This window comes from Cardiocondyla obscurior, linkage group LG05, assembly GCF_019399895.1.
Source record: "Cardiocondyla obscurior isolate alpha-2009 linkage group LG05, Cobs3.1, whole genome shotgun sequence".
NCBI classification, from domain to species: domain Eukaryota; kingdom Metazoa; phylum Arthropoda; class Insecta; order Hymenoptera; family Formicidae; genus Cardiocondyla; species Cardiocondyla obscurior.
Window position 1 is genome coordinate 2,177,974 of NC_091868.1, and position 19,512 is coordinate 2,197,485.

The 19,512-nt window shown below is 39.3% G+C and overlaps 1 protein-coding gene across 3 annotated transcripts in view; it reads left to right on the plus strand.

Annotated features, from left to right (window-relative positions):
* LOC139102525 (neural-cadherin) overlaps positions 1–19,512 on the plus strand; it is a 177,076-nt gene that overhangs the window by 44,767 nt on the left and 112,797 nt on the right. For 2 of the 3 annotated variants that reach the window (XM_070656469.1, XM_070656471.1), the window contains exons 11-14: positions 1,244–1,434; positions 13,012–13,201; positions 13,470–13,652; positions 16,699–16,888. In XM_070656469.1, coding sequence (XP_070512570.1) covers positions 1,244–1,434; positions 13,012–13,201; positions 13,470–13,652; positions 16,699–16,888 — 754 coding nt within the window. The remainder of the gene's footprint in view (positions 1–1,243; positions 1,435–13,011; positions 13,202–13,469; positions 13,653–16,698; positions 16,889–19,512) is intronic. The other variant, XM_070656470.1, reaches the window with a different exon arrangement.

The following is a 19,512-nucleotide window of genomic DNA, read 5'->3' on the forward strand; positions in this document are numbered from 1 at the left end:
ACACGTGACATGCCGTGCCGTGCCATGTAGTGCTGCTCCTATTTCTTTTTTCGCGTTAACCACCCCCCTTATTTCGCCTCCATCCCACCCGCTAGCCCATCGGTTTCTTTCCCCATTCAATTACTCACGTATTTTATTTGTCTTTCCGTCCCATCGAGCTCCTCTATGCGCTTTGGATTTATTTTCAAACGTACTCCGGGCTCTCCCTTTTTACCTCTGCTCCATTTCATTTCCGACCGCATTACACCCGTCCGACTTTTACTTTGTTCGCCTACTCACACGCCGATATTCTTTCGTTTTTCGACATACCGGGTACATAGAATATCACGGATATTTTTCCTATTTTTATTTGTGAAGGCACTTATGGTTAAGCGCGGCGCGGTAGATCGCTGATTGGCAGACACTCCTTCTCCTATTACTACAACAACTACTATTACTATACTGCTACCACTATCTTTTCCCAATATGTATTGTAGCGAGCCGCGGTGGTCGCTCTTCGACGACACTTGGAGACAGCGAAGGTTCGACAAGGCAAGAATAATTGCAAATTGAAAACGACGAGCGATCTACAGAATTATTTTACTATCGAAATCAATTAAAAATTTAATTTGAAAATTAAAGAGATCGTTGTGCATTTAAGAAGCACGAGCCAAAGGAACCAATGCTTCTTCAAAGAATCCGAAGACGCAGCGATGACCGCGCGAATCATAGCGAATATAACGCAATAGCAACCATAATAATGCAAATGCGGGAAGGCGGAGCGGTGACCTACAGGCGTTTCTAGCGTGCTTATATAGTTTAGGCAAGGATGTTGCGAGAGAGACTGCTGTGCCTTTGCGATATTCACGCGCAGAATACAGGTTACGGATCGTCCATCACGCAGCTCGTCATCCGGAGCTCGCACTGTTCGAGTACCACGGATCGCGATCGTGCGAGCGCTCTTTGCCATAGTTTTTCGCCGAGCGTGCGATTTTTTGGCACGAGGGCGCGTGCATAATGCGAGCTCGCGCTCGATAAGCGTTCCAGGCGTTGGCGGATGCTGCCAGGGCGAGGCAGGGCGCGAGCGATCGCCCAGCGGCAGCAAAGGCCGAGAGATGCTTCTTCCTTTCTCTCTCAGAAAGAATCTACGGGGAGCAACATGTACCATCCATGTACTCTCCCCCTTTGCCACGAGCCTTGGGCGCCTATACACTAACGCCGTTGTTTTTTGTTCCCGTTTGTTATACACGCGGTCTGGCCGTAGCGCGAGACGTACAAGCTGGAGGCGATGGCCAAAGACAGGGGCTACCCACCCTTGTCGCGAACGGTGGAGGTTCAGATTGACGTTGTGGACCGTGCAAATAATCCGCCCGTATGGGACCACGTAGTGTATGGCCCGATCTACATTAAAGAGAACATGGCCGTCGGGGCTAAAGTTGTGTCTATTAAAGCCAGGTCTGTCAACACTGTCAATGCTCCGTGCGGCTCTCTGCACGAACCCGCCCTGCACGCAATCTCGTGGCAGTATTGTTCTTGTGCACGTTAATTGATATTGTGTACGAATCCACATATTACACGCATCTTAACACACTCAACACACAAACACACGTATCATTATTTCACGGTGGCGACGCGCGCCGTTACTCGCCCGCTCGCTCATACGCTCGCTCGCAAGCATTCATTCTCGCAATTAGGGCTGAATCGTCGAAGACTCGGTCGGAATGTCGAACGTATAGGGATAAACACGTCTGCACGATCAATTGTCGTGAAGATTAGTCGATCTACGGCGCAGCACGTGAACGTTAGAGCGATGGTTCTCGGCGGGGTAACGCGGAGACGAATAATGTAAAAAGAAAAAAAAATTTCAAGCAACAAAGTATCTCGAGTTATCTATCAAGTCATCTATCCGACAACGAATTAGCAATAGCCTAGCTTTAATGAGAATTTAAATTAGCTACGATCGTTTCTACCGATGCTCGGAAATAACTTCTCGCGTCGATTACACATTAATACGAAATAAATTAATTAAGGAACGATCGAAATATCTATATGTACAGCAGTACTCTTCAAGATCCTAAATTGCATTCTTTGGATTCTAGATTTCTGGGAAACTGTGTAGGAACCATCGCTTCCGTTTCGGAGCCATTCTCGCTCGAGCGTGAATACGTCCTTTGCATTTATACAGACACACGCGAAACGCATTCATACAGCTACATGCATATTCGTAGGCGCGGCACATGACACACATGACCGAGATACCGGCCTCGTTAGCGTCGGCGATATTTTTTTTTTTTCTTCTTTTTTTTTTCCTTTTTTTGCGGATTAAACGCGAACGCTCTTGTCATTCTTGCCAACAATGCGATTGTGTAGGCTCCGTTGAGCGGATTATGTCCTCGAAACGTTTTGCTGCATCTCAATACGCGAATATGAAACTATTTTCGTTCCTCCGCGAGTGCTTTAATCAATTCCGCGGCGCGAATTCATTTCTTTCCGCCGGCAAGATATTTCTCTCGTCTACACGAAATTGAATAAGCGACGCGGCCAAAGGCCGCTTTTCATTTGTAGATCATGCCGAGCAGGCTCGCGAGAATATAAGAAACTTCGCGGAGCACCGAAGAGGAGCCGCGTCGGGTATTTCTCTCGGTGCATTTATCAGCAAAGTGCAATTTTCCGAACAAAGCGCGAGCCCTATTGTTGCATAGCAATCGACACAAGTAGAGCCGGGTTACTATCATTGTTAAATATTAATTATTTGTCGCCTATTGTTGCGTAAAGATTACCGCTGACTGTCGTGAAAAGGACGAATAATACAACTGCACAAATTGTTAAAAAAATAACCGCGTTGATTAAAATCTTATTTTATTATACAAAAAAAATTACCTAATTTTGTATTTTATCACGAAATCGTATGTGGCTTTGAAAAAAAAAATGTAACAGTTAAGTCATGTTGGTAATAATAACGCCATGATATGTTCGTAAAAAAATAAGTGGCAGAATGCGTCTTTTTACGACAGACATACTGCGAGAGCCGTGTCGAAAAAAAAAACGTTAGTAATGGGCAGTTTGCGCTTGACATACCGCTTTTAACGGCGGCCTCGCGGAGACACATGGATTTCCGGCGGGAACGAATTGGCTAATTACATATGTGCACGCAGCACGAGAGTGCCAGATGCAACGGGCACGCGCGCGGTCTGTGCAAAACAGGGTTTTATTGTAAATTCAGTATACGAGTGGTGTTCCGCCGTGTCACGCAAATATTCCTCCCCTTGCTTATCTCGCTTAAACACGCGCCACAATTCGATTCTTCCCGAGTATATTAGCAAGGAACAGCGCTGACGCGTAATTCGAGAGCTAAGCAAAACCGTAATGCGGTTTAAATTTATTCTTTTTTTTTTTATAGATAGCGGACATTGCGTCAAGTGAATTATTTATCGCGTACAGAAAATTTTTCTTTAATAATTTTCATTAATTATCACCATTGACTTGAATCTTTTGTTTTATTTTTTGTAATATTATAACAGATCGCGTGTTACATAATTTAATTCAATCAAATAGATATTAATAATTTTTTGCACGACATTTAAATCAAAGATGTAAAGAATCTTAATTTTTGCAAAGTTTTCCAGTATATAAATTCCTACGCGATTTATCCGCTTAACATTTTCGACGTACGCAATGAATATTCTTATCGCGTTAAACGTAATCGATTTTACGCGTTTAAACGACGTTCTTATGAATGCCGCAAATTTCGCCAGGCTGCTACTAACGTTAGTGACATTTCGGAGGATTAATCCTTGAGAGTTTACTCGTTAGGGCCACGGTTTAATGGGAACCGAAAAGGGATGCGGCAAAACGTTTCGTCTAACGTGCTAGCACGCCATTTTCCGTGAAACTTTCCTCATCAACGTTGTGCCACGCACGCGGGCCTCAGCGCGAAGATGTCATCTGCCATAATTATTATACACACGCCATACATAATGTTATCCGCCGATAATCGCTTCTCTCGTCTCGGATAATTCGCGAGCCAGCAAGAAACGCATTAATTAACATTAATCCGCGCCACACAGCGCGTTAAAGCCGCAGCGTTAACGAGCGATGGGTGTTTTAAGTCACGTGTTTGTTTCTGCGCTGCGATTCAATAGCGATATTGTATATTACAGTAATTGCCAAAGCTATTTTGCAACGCGACGTACTTTTCGCGCGCGCCCGGAATTAGACGCAGAACTCTATCTTTCTTCCTCTCTCTCTATCTCTCTATCTATCTATCTATCTATCTTTCATACATTTGTTGTGTGTGCCGTAAACATATTTTTGGGCATGTTTTACGAATAGATGCTTCCCTGGATTACGTATTATTGATTTTGACCAAACCGTTGCCGTTATCTCATTTCTTTTTCATCGCAGTACCACCATTCATGCGTGCCTCGTTTATTTTTTTACCTCCTTCGTATCAATTATTCTTTATCGCACCGAGATTGGCTTTTTTCAAAATTTACTTTCGTTTTACTATTTCCGTTGCGCGAAGCTCGCGTTGAGACTCCGTTGCCCGCGGCGATCGGAGTCGCGCGAAGTCGATTAATGATCGCGCAAGTTATGATTTCCGCTGGTTCCTTCCCCCCCGATGCCTGATCTCGCAATCGCAGTCGATTACTATACCCCGAAGCACGTCGTGTGCGTACGCGTATTTCGTTTTTACTCCCTCCTTGGTTGTTGTCCGTTATCGCTATCGATTCACATCTTGGTTCGTCGCCAGGACACGCATACTCATTCAGTATCCAATCATCGACATACGTTTCGTGAATGCCGTAATTAATTTTTGGGCATGTTTCGTCAGTTGCTTAACCTTGCGTCAGGTTACGGCGTGTGTAACCACGTAAAAAAGAAATTTTTTTCTTTTTTTATTCCTCAGCCCCCATTATTATATTCTTTTTTTTTTATATATTTTTTTTTTGTTCTTTGTTCTTCGAGAGCGTAGTGTGTTCTCGTAGTGTCTTTTTGTCGGCGGGACCCTCCTTGTGCGCCGTTCGACAGCAAGTTGAGTTACGATTTAGATTGGAGTTGATGAACATAGTTAGAGCATCTTTTTGATTGCTGAAGTCACCGTCTCGTATCACACGTCGAGCAGTACAGTAGTAATTTACATATACCTTCCCCGATTAAAATTAAGCGAGCAAGAGCATTTGCCGATTGACTCTGCGACGCTGCGTAACGCTCGCAGATCGAAACGTGCGGCGGGAAATCCTCTCCGCCCTTTTCTCCGCGGAAAGGAAAGAAAGGGATACTATGAGTTCAAGTAAAAAACGGTACCATTGACTTCCCGCATCTTTATGGTGCAAGTGAGCGAAGGCAGATTTTTCCAATACGATTTTACCGCCGCGAGTAAATCGCTTTCTCGCGAAAATAAGTACACGTCGCTAAACTACCTGCGCTATCTCCGTACCTAGCATTATACATATATCGCGTCTAATCGGTACATGTGCGACCAGATATAATGAATGAAAATTGTTCCGCAACGTCGGCAGACTTTATCGCGCCGGAGACGAAATTGTATTGGAATGATTTAATGATGCGCTCACGCGCGCGTAGAGAATTCGTAATCACGCGACATACGACACGCATACAGTCCACACGTACTCATACACACACACATACATACTTGCATCGTCACCGCTTACCAATGGTTCAGGGGTGGTATGCACCGATTGAAGGTTGTAAGGTTTCTGACTTCTATGACTTAATTACACATATCACTCTATGCGACAATCTTAACTTCTACCAGCTCGCTTTTATGCCCACACATTAAACGTAGTTGTACAACGTGCGCGTGCACACACTCACACGTCCACTCGCAGCGCAAACTTCCGGACTAAGGATCACGCTTATGAGCTGTACTATCATACTAACCGACACTACGGTGTTACCCAACCACTCGACGCGAACGTGATATCGTCCGTCAGACGTCGCCCACAGGTAACGAGCAATTAAAATCACCGTACGAGCGTCATTTGTCAGGGGCACGAGTTGCGCTATTATTCCGGTAGTAATGTGGAAATTCTCTTAAATTAACATTCGGGCTTCAATGGCGCCGTTAACGAGCAATCGGAATTAATCAACGAAAAGTTGCGCGGCGGCGTAAATTTATTTTGCGCTCGCCGGTCGCGATTAATAAAGCGCCGAATTACATTATGCCCGGGGGAAAAAAAAAGAGGAGGAAGGGAAAAAATTGAGATTTTATCCAAACGAAGAACGCCAATCAATATTGATATTACGAGACGCCGAGATTTTACGCGAGCTAACGTTAACAATGTATAACTTTGAGCGAGGGATTCCGCGGAGAGTAAACTAGCGTGCTTTTTAAAGCAACCCTCCTCTTATCGGCTCAATTTCGATGAATAATTTCTTTCGTAGAAAAATTTCTTTTAACAAGCGAGCAACAGAAAAAAGCTTGCAAAGGAACTCAACGCACAAAAATTCGAAATAATAATTCAAACGAATAAAAAGATCTGTGGTTATTTAAAAATACGTTTAGTTTGATTAATTTTGGTATCGCTCTTTGTAATTTATCTTCCACAGACGAGGTGTAGCAATGAGCGGCGCTGCGTGTTAGAATCTTTTGTGTTTAATGACAGCCTTGAAATTTGATCGAGTTGCATCGTTATATATTCCGGGATATTAATCGCGCGATTCAAAGCTGCTTCAGTTTTGTCGATATTAACGTGCGCTATATATATTCCGTGTTTTAAACGAATTTTAAATGAGTGTTCCAGAACAGTTTCGATATTGCAAAAATTATCTTTTGATCAAAATAATCTCGCTATGGGACATCCAATATCGCCGATCTGATAATCGTTCGAACCGTCATCATTTACCTGATATCCTATATACTATATACGAACGTCCCAGAATCCCAGTCTTTTTTTTTAACAACGACAAATTCTTTACAGTCGTTTTGACTAATACAATCGCCGTTTTTTGCCTTGCAAATATAATTGGGAGTCGCTATCTGCATCGTGTTTTTGATAATATGCATATTAAATGCGTTAATAAAATTTCTATTACAGCAGAAAGTATAAAATTGAAATTTAAAATAATTTTAAATTGTTTAATTGTTTGCTATGTAGCTTTTAATAATGCTGTTAGTTAACATTAGGCAATATATTTATATATTACAAATTTATATTAATAGATTACAGATAAAGGAAATATAAATTTATAATTGAAGATAAGAGTAAAAAAGCGCAGACGTGCGTTACAACTGCGCAGATTGAATCGAGCATTCGCATGTTCATTTAAGTTTTGCTTGAAATTTATTTTGAGCTTCAGTATTGATCACTCACCGTCGAGTGATACAAAAACGCGCGACGATGCACCTATTGTAAATTACAAAAAAAAAAAATTGCCATTTTTTTTTATATTTTATACAATCGTAACAAAATACTTTTCGAGAGTTTTTAATTATCAAAAACGTTTGTCAACATTAATATCCATTCATTCGATATGTCGCGGTATTTTTCGTCACCGCACCACTGCCAATTGCAGAATTCGGTGCATTCAACTTGACGCATTCGACGCTTTCGACATCCTACGAATTTTTGCACGACAAATATAAAAAAACAAAGTGTTTTTAGTTATAAAATATGGCAAATGGCAAATTTATTGACAAAAATATACTGATAGTTTTATCTATCACAGTCGTGACTTTCGTAAATATTTCGTAAACCAAATTGTGTTTAATATTAAAAAGTGAGTTTTTATTAGGGCACTTTAATCTACAACGTTTTGTCTGCAACGTTTATTGTAGTAATTTTATACATCAATCATGTTCGATACGTTCAAGCTAATATATTTCGCGTAATGATGCAATAAAATAATGTAAAGCGTATTTAAATAAATAAAGCAACTCGAGACGTATCCGCGCGGGACTATCTGTAATTTTCAAACAAAATCTTAACTCCGCGTAATTTCTGACAAAAATCTGAATGTGAAATCGCTCGCGAAACGTATTTGGAATATACGTTTTACGTCCCGAGACGAACGTGACTTAAGATCTGGATGACATTTTAAGAATTTTCGCGAAATGACATTTTAATGCTGAAACTCGCTTTATGCTTAAAGTTGAGCGAGAGATAGTGCACGTTTCGCAATATCTCGGTACCGGCGAACTCAAACGCGACGATGTTTAAAACGTAACACGAGCGCAGCGTAAATGATTGAGCTTCGGGCGAAACACGAGCACTTAACAGATCTTCGCGTATTCACAAACGAGCTTGTTCCACCGACGGCGTTACCGGGGCGATGCCCGTAGATTAAATCTTTCAAAGATCTCGTTAAACGTGATGTACAATACCTGAGACGTTTGCTACATTTAACTCTTGTAATCCGGGATTTATATCTGCGCCGGAGATCGCATACGTTTAACGATGCGTTTTGATTTAATTTTCACGAGCTCCATATCTGCTTATAGTCTTGTTTAGTAGAAATTACGCATTCGTTTGAACGTATCGAATAACATGATTACGGTGTATGCAACTGCAAACATAATTAGCCCTCGAATTGATACGATCGCGATATTAAAATTATTATATCATCGTTAAACCGCGCCGTCTCACGCCGCGTCACTTTCAATTTCGCGATAAGACTCCGTAAGACTCGGCATCAATTTTATTTTTACTTTTATCCGCATGCGGAATTTCCACAAAGAGAGTAATAATACTACGAGATAAAATGCAGACAAACCGTAAGATAGATCTGGAGATTTATTCCCGTTTCAATGACTTCTTCTAGTTCCACGCTCGGAATAATCTTTTCGCAAGAGGCAATGATTTTGTAGTTGACATTTATATTGGCATTTTAATACCGTCCTGTAAATCATATGTAATAAAAGAGGTGGCCCACAAAAGCGAACTTTGACTTTTACGAGCGGGCCATTAAATAACGCGTTCAATTCGAGATTCTGTATATACAAGGGTTACTTGCGGAAGAGAACGACAATCATCCTCGTGTAAAAATTACTCTAAGAGTACTCCTCCCTTCTTCCCCCGGGGATCGTTACTTTATTTAACAAATTAAGCAACCTACGTAGTTTTTCCCCTCATTATTTTTATCCGCTTCTGCGGCAGTTTCCTATTCGAAAGCTTAATTTACAAACTTTTCATCGATCCTCGGCGTACGGGGTGGTGGGGAATGTGGGGGGGGGGAAAGGATTTCCATTTTTAGATCGTGATTTAAATATTATTTCTCCTCGAATACCCGCCCTGAACTGTAATTCCAAATTGGCCAATGAACTGTTAAAAATCGACCGGCGATTCTGGGACATCCTGCGGTAGCGCCGACATCGTGCCCGTGTTTGAATTGACAAATGGCGCTGTCAATTTCGCTCGCGCGCCCTTTGAACCAGAGAGAAATTCCTCTCGGGAGACAGCGGGATCCTTTCGGATCGATGAACATTTCGTGAACGTCTAACGGATGACACGACAGCTGTCTACAGCCATGTGTACGTACACGCGGCGCTACGTTCATACGCGCGGGACAAGGAGACGCACGTATCACACGCGCGGCACACATACATACATATACGTAAACACACAGGGCGAGCGGACGATCGAACATGCATGTAATACAGCCGTGCGGTTCGTTCGGCCAATGAGATGAGCTCGGACATGTGAGTGATTATATTGAATCGGATCGTTATGGTTTCGCAGGCATTAATCAAGAGAGAGAGATTCTCGAGATGATTCCTAACTGGAAATTCATATTTATAGAGGGAGAGATATTATGTAATTAAGAAGTTTTTCGATGCTCGATATAAATGCTGATCGGATATTATTAAATCAATTATATATCGATTCAACGACGCGACGGCTTAATATAATTGTCGCGAGTAGCAAATAGAAGTAGAATATTTTATTTGACAGTTTTTAGACATGCAAAATAAATTGCCAATTTTGCTGATTTAACGCAGCCATACAGGCACCCTCATCGGCGACGTAATTAATTTAATCTATTTAAATTAAATTAGAGATTAGACTAATATGCATAATTGAAATAATTAATTTCGAATGAGCTATTATGCGAATCGTAAATTAGTAAATGAAAGCTAATTGTTGATAATGAATTCTGCATAATTTTCATTGCCTTGGAGCGCCATAATTGCTCAAGCGAGTTTCAAAGGCAGAAGTTTACCTTGCATCTTTTATCCGGTATTTAATTATAATATTAATTAATATTTTACATTATATAGATTTTTACAAAAACCATTTCGATGGTTTATCAAAATTTCAAACCAAATACTTGATTGCGTAAATACCTGCGCACTATTTACCAATTGAACCCATTAATTAGCGGCTTGTTTTATATTTGTTAATTCTAATTGTATAATTAAATGTGCTAATTAAAAATCAACAACAAATGGCTGAAAAACATCGAGTAATTATCTTGGAAAAATTTATATGTCGTTAATTAGTTGCACGCACAAACTACGCTTTAAACAAATTTTCGTAATAAAAGCATAATAAAGAATTCCACACAATATTCAACTTTATTAAAAATGAATTTAACTTTCAATTTGATGCAACACGCTGATAAATAAATTTTTATAATTATCAGACTTTAATATTTCATTTGCCAATCAACTGATTAATCAGATTTCGAGATGGTCCCGTAAATATAAAAAAACATACGTTACGCTTTTAATAAATAATTAATATTAAAAAAAAAAAAATAAGGGGATCTCTTAAATATTGTATATTCAATTCCAATTTTGACTAAAATTATATTAATGAGTCCCAACAATTAGAGCTTGGCAATCAGGTGAATTTGGGACGCGCTACTGTTGTTCAAGTGTCCACAAGGTACATTAGCAAATAACAATACGTCACCAAGTAACAATCCGATCGACTAATCACTCATTCACGAGGCTCGACTCCGCGCTCGAAATTCGTGCATTTTAATACATAGCACATACAATAGGGTTGCAACACTTCTGCCACCGAATTAACGGCGGTAACAGTCGTGGATAGCAATTGGCCCGCGCGAGCGAACGGAAATGTAGCTAGAGTGGCAAATATGTGCCTTTTGATTGCGTGAACTTTGCCTAGGGTTGTGGTCACTTCTCGGTAAGAGCTCGCTCTTGTTGATACGCGCGTATATAACAATATCTTACGACTGTATGCACACGTGCAATTGTGTGTCAAGCGCACCGAACAGGGAAACGGAAGGGAAACAAAATGAAAAAAAGGAACGGGCGACGGCGGGAAACAAAGACTTGCGGCGCGTTAGGTAAAATCGTCACTGATCACTATACGCCGAATTAATTACCGAATCTTGACCGGTATAATTTCGAGACCCAGGCGACTTTAAAGAAATAAAAAAAAATAAAATAATAATAATAAAAATTAAAAAAAATAAAACGTAACCGTAGAAACATGTACGCGAATCGTGTTATTTCTAGCATCACGGCGAAGAGATCGGTTACACGCGTTTATAGCAAATTAAAAAAAAAAAAAAAAAAGAAGAAAAAAATCGGCGTTATGGAAAAGTGGATTAATTCATTACAAGCAGAGTAGTTTTCAGTAAATTAAGTTTGAAATGCGGAGTTTCATGTTGCTGGCCCAGCTGTGTGTACGACTCCTTTATCTTCCTTTTTTTTTATTTCGCGGATTAACCCACTTTTGCACAACGCCGTTCGAAGGGATTCTGTAAACGCGGAGATTATACCGGTCCCGATCGCTGCCATCGGACGGCGTCGAAGATAATGGGAAAAAGATACGGCTGATGAGTCGTCGCCGTCGCGCACATTTAACGTATAGAGATCAGTGAGATCGCCGGACTATTACCTCCCGTTTTACCCTAGATGTATTAACAAGCTCCGGCGAAGGAGATTCTTTTTCCCATAACGACGATCGAAAGTTTAATTCGTTTACTTGTCTCGTTTTCTCTCTCTTTCTCTCTTTTTCTTCTCTGATGTACACATACGCTCGCGCGTGTATGAACGCGTATGCGACGTCTCGCATGTCGATCTTTTTATTTCGAAATATTTTTTCTCTCATTACATTAATAACAACCTATTTTCAATGTATACATACGTACAGGATAGCCTGAAGTAATCGCTACCCCTTTCGCTTATGAATTAATTAAAATTGTTTTCTCCTCGGAAAAAAAAAAGAAAAAAAAATTGACATCTATTTCTTTTATCATTTTTAGTACAAGGTTTATAATCTTTCAAAGCAAATTAATAATTTATTTAAATTAAAGTCCAGTTAAATTATAATGCAAGCTTTAAAAATAACGTAGAATATACACGTTAATTAAGAGTATTACATTTCAATTTCGTTGTCCAGATAAGAAACGTAATAATATATTCATTAATTTATTACGTATGTTTTCAAATTTAAAGCTGCGCCACGTAATAAGTTGAAATTGAAATTTTAAAACATTAATTAGTATAACATATTTGTATTTCTAAATGCATTAAAATAATTACGCCATCACATTTAATTTAAATACAAAAATAATATTCGAGTAAAAAATTTTATAAATACGTTTTTCTGGTATAGCAGTATTTAAATCTTTTATTTAAAATCAAGTACCTAAACATGTATGATAGCAACACAACGTCTACGTAAAAAAATCTATATATTTTTTATTATATACTTTTTTATTTAAATCGAACTGCATGAATCAGCGAAAGAGACGGCGACAATAGGTATATCCTGTACATCCGCATTTTGGAACTAGAACAACCAATATCATTTTTACGAATCGGAAAAGTGCAAGTTCAAATATTACGTAACGCGCGTAACAATCGGGCTTTCGATTTCCGAGTCACGTAGAGGTGTCGGTTGTTCTACGCTCAAAATATCGGCGTGTATATACAACTCCCGTTTAGTTTCTCTCTTCTATCTTAAGAAATTTCCGTTCTCGTTTCGGTTTTTCCGTTTTCCGTTTTCCGTTTCCGTTTCGTTAAGTCGTTCTCGGCGCTCACGGGCAGCCGGTGCGCGCTTTTGTAATACGTCCCTTTGTGTGTGTCGACAGCTCTGGAATCGACAATAATCCGACGGTCTTTTACCACTTAATGCCCGGTTCCACGGCGCAGACGAACAAGTTTCATACGTTTTACCTTCAGCAACGCGCCGAGCAGTCGACGACCTGGGCCGATATTAAGGTTAACCATCCGCTGGACTACGAGAGCATAAAGGAATACAATCTAACCATACGAGTGGAGGTACGACTCGAACTTTAATACGCGCTCTTATTTCGTATAACGTGAAGCTTTTGTAAAAGAACATAAATAATCAAGAAAAGAATGGACTCCGTACTGTTGTTAAAATATTAAATTTACGTAATCCGCGAGAGAAGCACCGAGTAGAAATTTAGATACAAGCGCATCTTCGTAATTTTACGCGGGGATGAAGATTAAAAAAAGAGTCGGAATCGAGCGGTATGCACGGCGCATAATCGTCTTGTAATCGCGGCGAATTTAATCCTACCAGAATAATGGGGCTCAACAACTGGCTTCCGAGGCAACCGTGTACATCATGCTGGAGGATGTTAACGACGAGATACCGCTGTTCACTGAACGAGAACAGGAAACCGTACTTGAGGGTGAACCGGTGGGCAGTAAAGTCACCCAAGTGAACGCTATCGACAAGGACGGAACGTTTCCCAATAATCAGGTAAATTGATAGAGCGCAATCAATTCTGATAAGAAGTATCGTGCGGATTCTACATTAAATTCTACTACGCAGAAGGACGTTTCGAAACGTCAAAGCCTTTATATTCGATACGTAATGTTAGCGTCATAAATGCAGGTATACTTAATTTATTTCGTTTTAAATCTAAAACTTTTTTGTTCTTTTTACGATACATTTCTGCGATTTTATTTCGTACCGTAAGTCTTATTGCAACGTTTGCTGTATGATTTTAATTTCATTTAAATTCATGAAAGAATAAATATACGCGTAAATAATCCCGCTTTTTAATTAATTTAAGTTAATTTTATCAAACGTATGAGAGAAAAAAGCAGGAAAAATAGTTTTGTTTCTTTTAATTAATTTTGATCTATTTCATTATTAATATTCATATTTTTCTTTCAAATTTAAAATTCTGCTAAGTATTTCAAATATAATAAATAATATTATCGTTACGATACAAAAGTATTTCGTTTAATTTCATAAAACGATCAATAACAAGTAATGTTGATTAAAATTGATAAAGAAATTGAGCCACGCTTATAAAGAAAGAAAGACAAGAAAAACGCATTACGTTCGATACAAGCCTTCTCATTTCTTTACCGAGGGATCCGATTTCAAGTGAATCGATTGAAAGAGAATTGCGGCGAAGCCGCACAAAAGAACTAAAGAACGCGCCTGGTATTGCCGAGTGCTCGAATGTAGGACTTAGGGGAGCTCAGTCGCCGAAGTCCTGATTCGAGAGAGACGAGGAGCAGCCGCGCGGGAATTGGGGAATAAGGGGCGGTTGCAGGGCGCTTAGACGCACCGCCATAACTTAGGCTGTCGTGTCGAAACTTTAATGTTTCATGCGAAAATGTGCTGCCATTCTCGGCGGAGTGTTATAAACTTGGAGTAACGGAGTAACGCAATTCTGACGGGCGCGTTTGAGTGGCGTTGAATTTATCACGTATGATCGCATTAACGGATATGCCAGCAGCGCGAATGTACACCGCGCCGACATTTAATCGTGTGATTATCATTCGTTTTGCATTGAAACCCTCGGGTTGCTACGTTACCGAACGCATTTTGTAACACCGATACAACTGCTGATTACGAGAGCGCGCTGAACATTGCGAAACAAACTGCGAATTTCTACGGGAGACAAACCAATGGTATATATTGCCTATATTCATCAAATCTAGATATATATTTTCGTTATCTTTTATTATACGCTTACTTGTTAACTTCACCTGTTACGTTAACAAAAAAAAATTTTTATTTTTTGTATTTAAAAGAAATATATAGTTATTATTTTTAGTAAAATTCAGAAATGATAAGGTTTAGAATAAACCAAGTTATATCGTGTTCCCTTTTTTTAAATTTTAATAGCTAATTCACATGTTTTTCGTTAACCAAAAATGAGATCGTTTTAAGCCGCAAAGCAGCGTCGCGGAAACAGCCTGTAGTGCGGCTGCTAAAAAAAAAAAAGAAAAAGAAGAACCTTACTTCGGCAATAGCGGAAGCGGAGCAACCGTGAAATATCGCGGAGTTTCCGCGCGGAAATTTGCCGATTAAGTAGTGTGAGGTATGCGCGACTGTAAATTTCGCCGAGAAAGCGCATGGAAGCTCTTCGCGCGCGAAGAACGTGTCAAATATGTACGTTCCATGTATTTGTACGCGATGCGCGCGGACGTGGGATTTGCGGGACGGAAACGCGCGCGACGGCTGAGACAAAAGGGACACGACGAATGTGAATCCGAGGTGTAGTCGAGCACGGTAATCGCGTAGCTGCAAACCCGATATCGTCTTTTCTTCGTCCTTTCGTCCGCTTTTTTTTCCTCCTATGCGCACCGTTATTGGCAATCGCGTAGCAAATGGAGAATTTTGTAAAAATCAAAGAGCGGAAATTGCAAAGTTCGATCGTAACTGATATAAAAAAAAAAAAATAAAATAATAATAAAATATAACTGCGAGCATATGCACGCATCAATTTCTCACGTTCGTGTTAATGAAAGCTCGTTTATAATACAATTTATAACAATATTAGAAATTTATAACCATTCACAACTGCGACAAAAAGCGTCCGATCAATTATCAGTTTCGTATAAAAATTTCAATGATAATGTAATTAATAGATAATTTTATATTTTAATGCAGACGGTATTTTACGTGACATTCAACGCGAATTCGTTATGACGTACCTACATTTTGGAATTTACTGAACCGATTATGTAACGAAAACATTGTTAACGCTTAGTTAATCAAGTACTTTTGTTTCATCTGTTAATTGAGAAATTACCAAGAAGTACGAAGTTACGTTGAAAGAAAATCGTTCCGTCATTACGTAAAATTGCACCGTCTTGTTCGGGTTACAGTAACATTGTTTGCCGTTTCATTAAGATAAAATTGGAAGGCACAAAGTGCCGACGCGTTCGCAACTTGTCCGAGTAAAGTCTTACGGCGCGGAACTCACTTAAATATTCTTTCGCGATAATCATTTCGAAGTTCCACACTCTCGATGTCATTACATATTCCGTTAATAGCGATTTTATTCGGGGTCTCGCATAATTTATACACGTATGGGATTTAATACGAAAAGGTAATTTTCGCGAATAAAAGTAAAGCGACGAAAAGTTAAATTACAAAAGAGATCGTACGCTCACGTGAGACCGAAATTTATTCTTGCCCTAAATATACACGTTGATACTTTATAAAGTTTATATAAATCTTAACTAATTAATTCCAGAATAATTTATAATAAATCTGACAAGATTGATCAATTTATATTTTTTTTCGCGCCAAGAACTCCACCACTTTCCCTGTTTAATTAAATTTTTCGTTTGTATAAAGTACAAGATGAAAATACTTAGGAGTGGTATTATGAAAAAAAAAAAAACTGATCTCGCGCGATGGCCGAAGGGGTTGAGCAAACAAGTATATTATTTTTCCTCGCTAATGGATGCGATATCCGGAGTTATGACATTCTTTGCCAACTACTTTGCGCATGCGAGAATAGATGGAGTCAATAAACTTTGCGTTATTTATCTAGGTCACATATTACGTGGTAAACAGCGACAGGAACGAGGGCAAGGATTACTTCGAGATCAACAGGGAAACCGGCGAGATCTTCACGAAAGTAATGTTTGATCGCGAGAAGCAGGGCGCTTACGCTTTGGAAGTGGAGGCTCGAGACGGAGCACCTTCCGCACGACCCAACAGCAACGGCCAACCTAACTCAGGTAGGTGGTACGAAAAAAATTTTACTTAAAACCTCGCCTGCATGCGCGATACCGATCAAATTGCTCATACGCTGTAAATTTCCGCGAAGGAACAGATTACAGGAACAATATAAGCCCGGTTTTTAAGCGATTGCGAGAACTCGTTTATCGCTCGACCGGCCAACAACGAAGAAAGTAATCACGCGGTCCAAAATTTTATAAATTTAATTACTTTACTAGAAGAAAAAAAAAGAAAAAAAAAGAAGCGTTTCATTAAAAAAAATCAACTTCAAATATTTAATTAACAAAGGCACATTCTATTAAATTACTTCGTTTTAAGTTTACTCGTTGAAAATAGACGATACGAACGAGGGAGCCGTACGAAAAGATTACTGGCTCGTAGTGATAAGTAAATTACCGGTAAATTTAATATTATTCCGAAAAGTAAGTGTGTCGCCCTCCGGGAAATTCGCAAAAGCGCTTTCGGCCGGCAAAGCTTCTTAGGACTCTTTCTTTTTTATCCATGTAACATGCGATTTGCATTATCGAACTTTCATGGTGTGAACTTTCGTACATTAACATGATTACGACGTCGCCCTCTGTGTAAGCTTGCGTCTTGCATTAGTTGATTGCGTACCTATACACTATCTCGCGATTTAGAGGGAACGGGATTGACTGAAAGTGACTTTGAACAGATTTTGCACGTTCCTATGCAAATATAATTATAATTGATAATCGTTATTGGCGATGAAAACTCGCCTCTGCTACTCAATGTAATTATGTCACAATCAATAAAGTAACTTATGTATATCTAATACGCTCAACGCAAACTTTGCTAAATTTTTCTTTCTTTTTCTCTAAATAAAAATGAAAATGTTTAATGGATAGTAAAACTAAAGGACCGATTCGACTAGAAATTTGTCCGATTGATATTTCACGATATCTCTGCCTCAAACGTTCAAAAATTCATAAAGAAATACTGGGAGGGTTTTTTTTTTTTAATGCTTCGATAGATTTTTTTTTTAGCCTTTTTTTTCTGTGAAACTGATACATTTCATCACTAGAGTGGCACGTTGTACGCTTCATGAAATTTTAAACACTAAAGCCTCGATATGTCGATCGATATCAACGTACATACGGTTACACATCTTTCGCGAAGCAAAAACTATAAAAGTGATATAAGAATGCAGGCTGTAATAGTTAATATAGTTTCGGGAAACATAAATTCTGCCGAGCCAACGCGCGCTTTTATCGATCGAATGATAAAGCTAAGAATCTCGAGGGATTAATTAACTCTCAGTGTTGTTGTCTTTCTTGTGCCATGTCGCATCGAACTGAATTACGTCACATTATAATGCACGCACGTATAGTGCGCGAGTTATCGTTAAATAAGATTGATACGCGGTCGATACGCATCCCTTTTCCGCTATTAGTCACCGGGAAAATTGAACGTTGAAGAAGATATACGACGGCCTGAAAGCTGCGCGAGATTAGATATTTCTTATACAAGAAGCGAAGCTCCTGTGAGAATTTTCACGCCAAGACGGTGTAATTCCTTATTTTACAGATGTCGGCCTGAGTTCCGAAATTATCGAGAGACAAGTTACTCCACAACGTTTTGTATCTCTCTTCTTTTAATTTTTTTTTTTTAAGAGCGTACCAAGAGCGAGCTTTGTGAATCGTGAATATCTTCTTTAAGCCTGGAGCTATTTTCAGTGAAAGCTATGTAGACATAGCCTTCACATCCAATTAATGTATAAATTTCAAGAGTAATAATCGAGCAACAAGAATTTAATGAGATGTCTACGAAACATTAAACCCGCGTTCATTAAATTTTATCAGTTACATATATATATTGATAATTTAAAATTATACGTAGGTACAACAAAATCGGGTAATGACTGAATAAAACACGATGGAGTATCCGAAAACGCGCGAACGAAAATATACTGTTGTACGCACCATATATTTTACACGCATAAATTAAACTGAAAATCGCTCGTAAATATCAGAATGAAACAATAATTTATGTTTCCCATCCCTTATCGAGTTCTACTTCGAATAAATAAATTTCGCCGAATACCTGCTTGGATAAATAGCCGTCGGTTCGATACGCTTGCAAAATGCGAGAGTGAATCAATTGCTGATAATTGTTAATTGTTTCGCAGAGAATAACCGTGTTTTCCCTTGGTATTTGTCGCGACCGCGTTACGAGAAGTAATCGAGTAATGCGACGTCACCCGGAGCCCGTCGCTTTTGCCCGTTTGAGTCGCCGGCGTGAATAATAAACAAAGCGATTTTGATGTTAATACAGGGTAACGCGAAAACACTAAGCGTAGCGCTAACCGGCGTAAAATATTCAAGACCTTGTGATATTAATTTACATGAAACAATCCTCCTCTTACATTCCTAATTAATTTAAATAAATGAATTACTTGCATTTTCCGCGCTTTGTTGCGAGCATTCATTATCTAGATTATTTTCCACGGATTAGAAATATTTTAGCAACGTTGTAGGAAACGACCCCCTGAATTTAACAAAAATATCGCGACCCCGTTAATTATAATATTTATAATATTTTAATATTTATCAAATCTAAGCTACGTGTTCGTATGCCATTAAACACTTGCTTATTAGTTAGATAA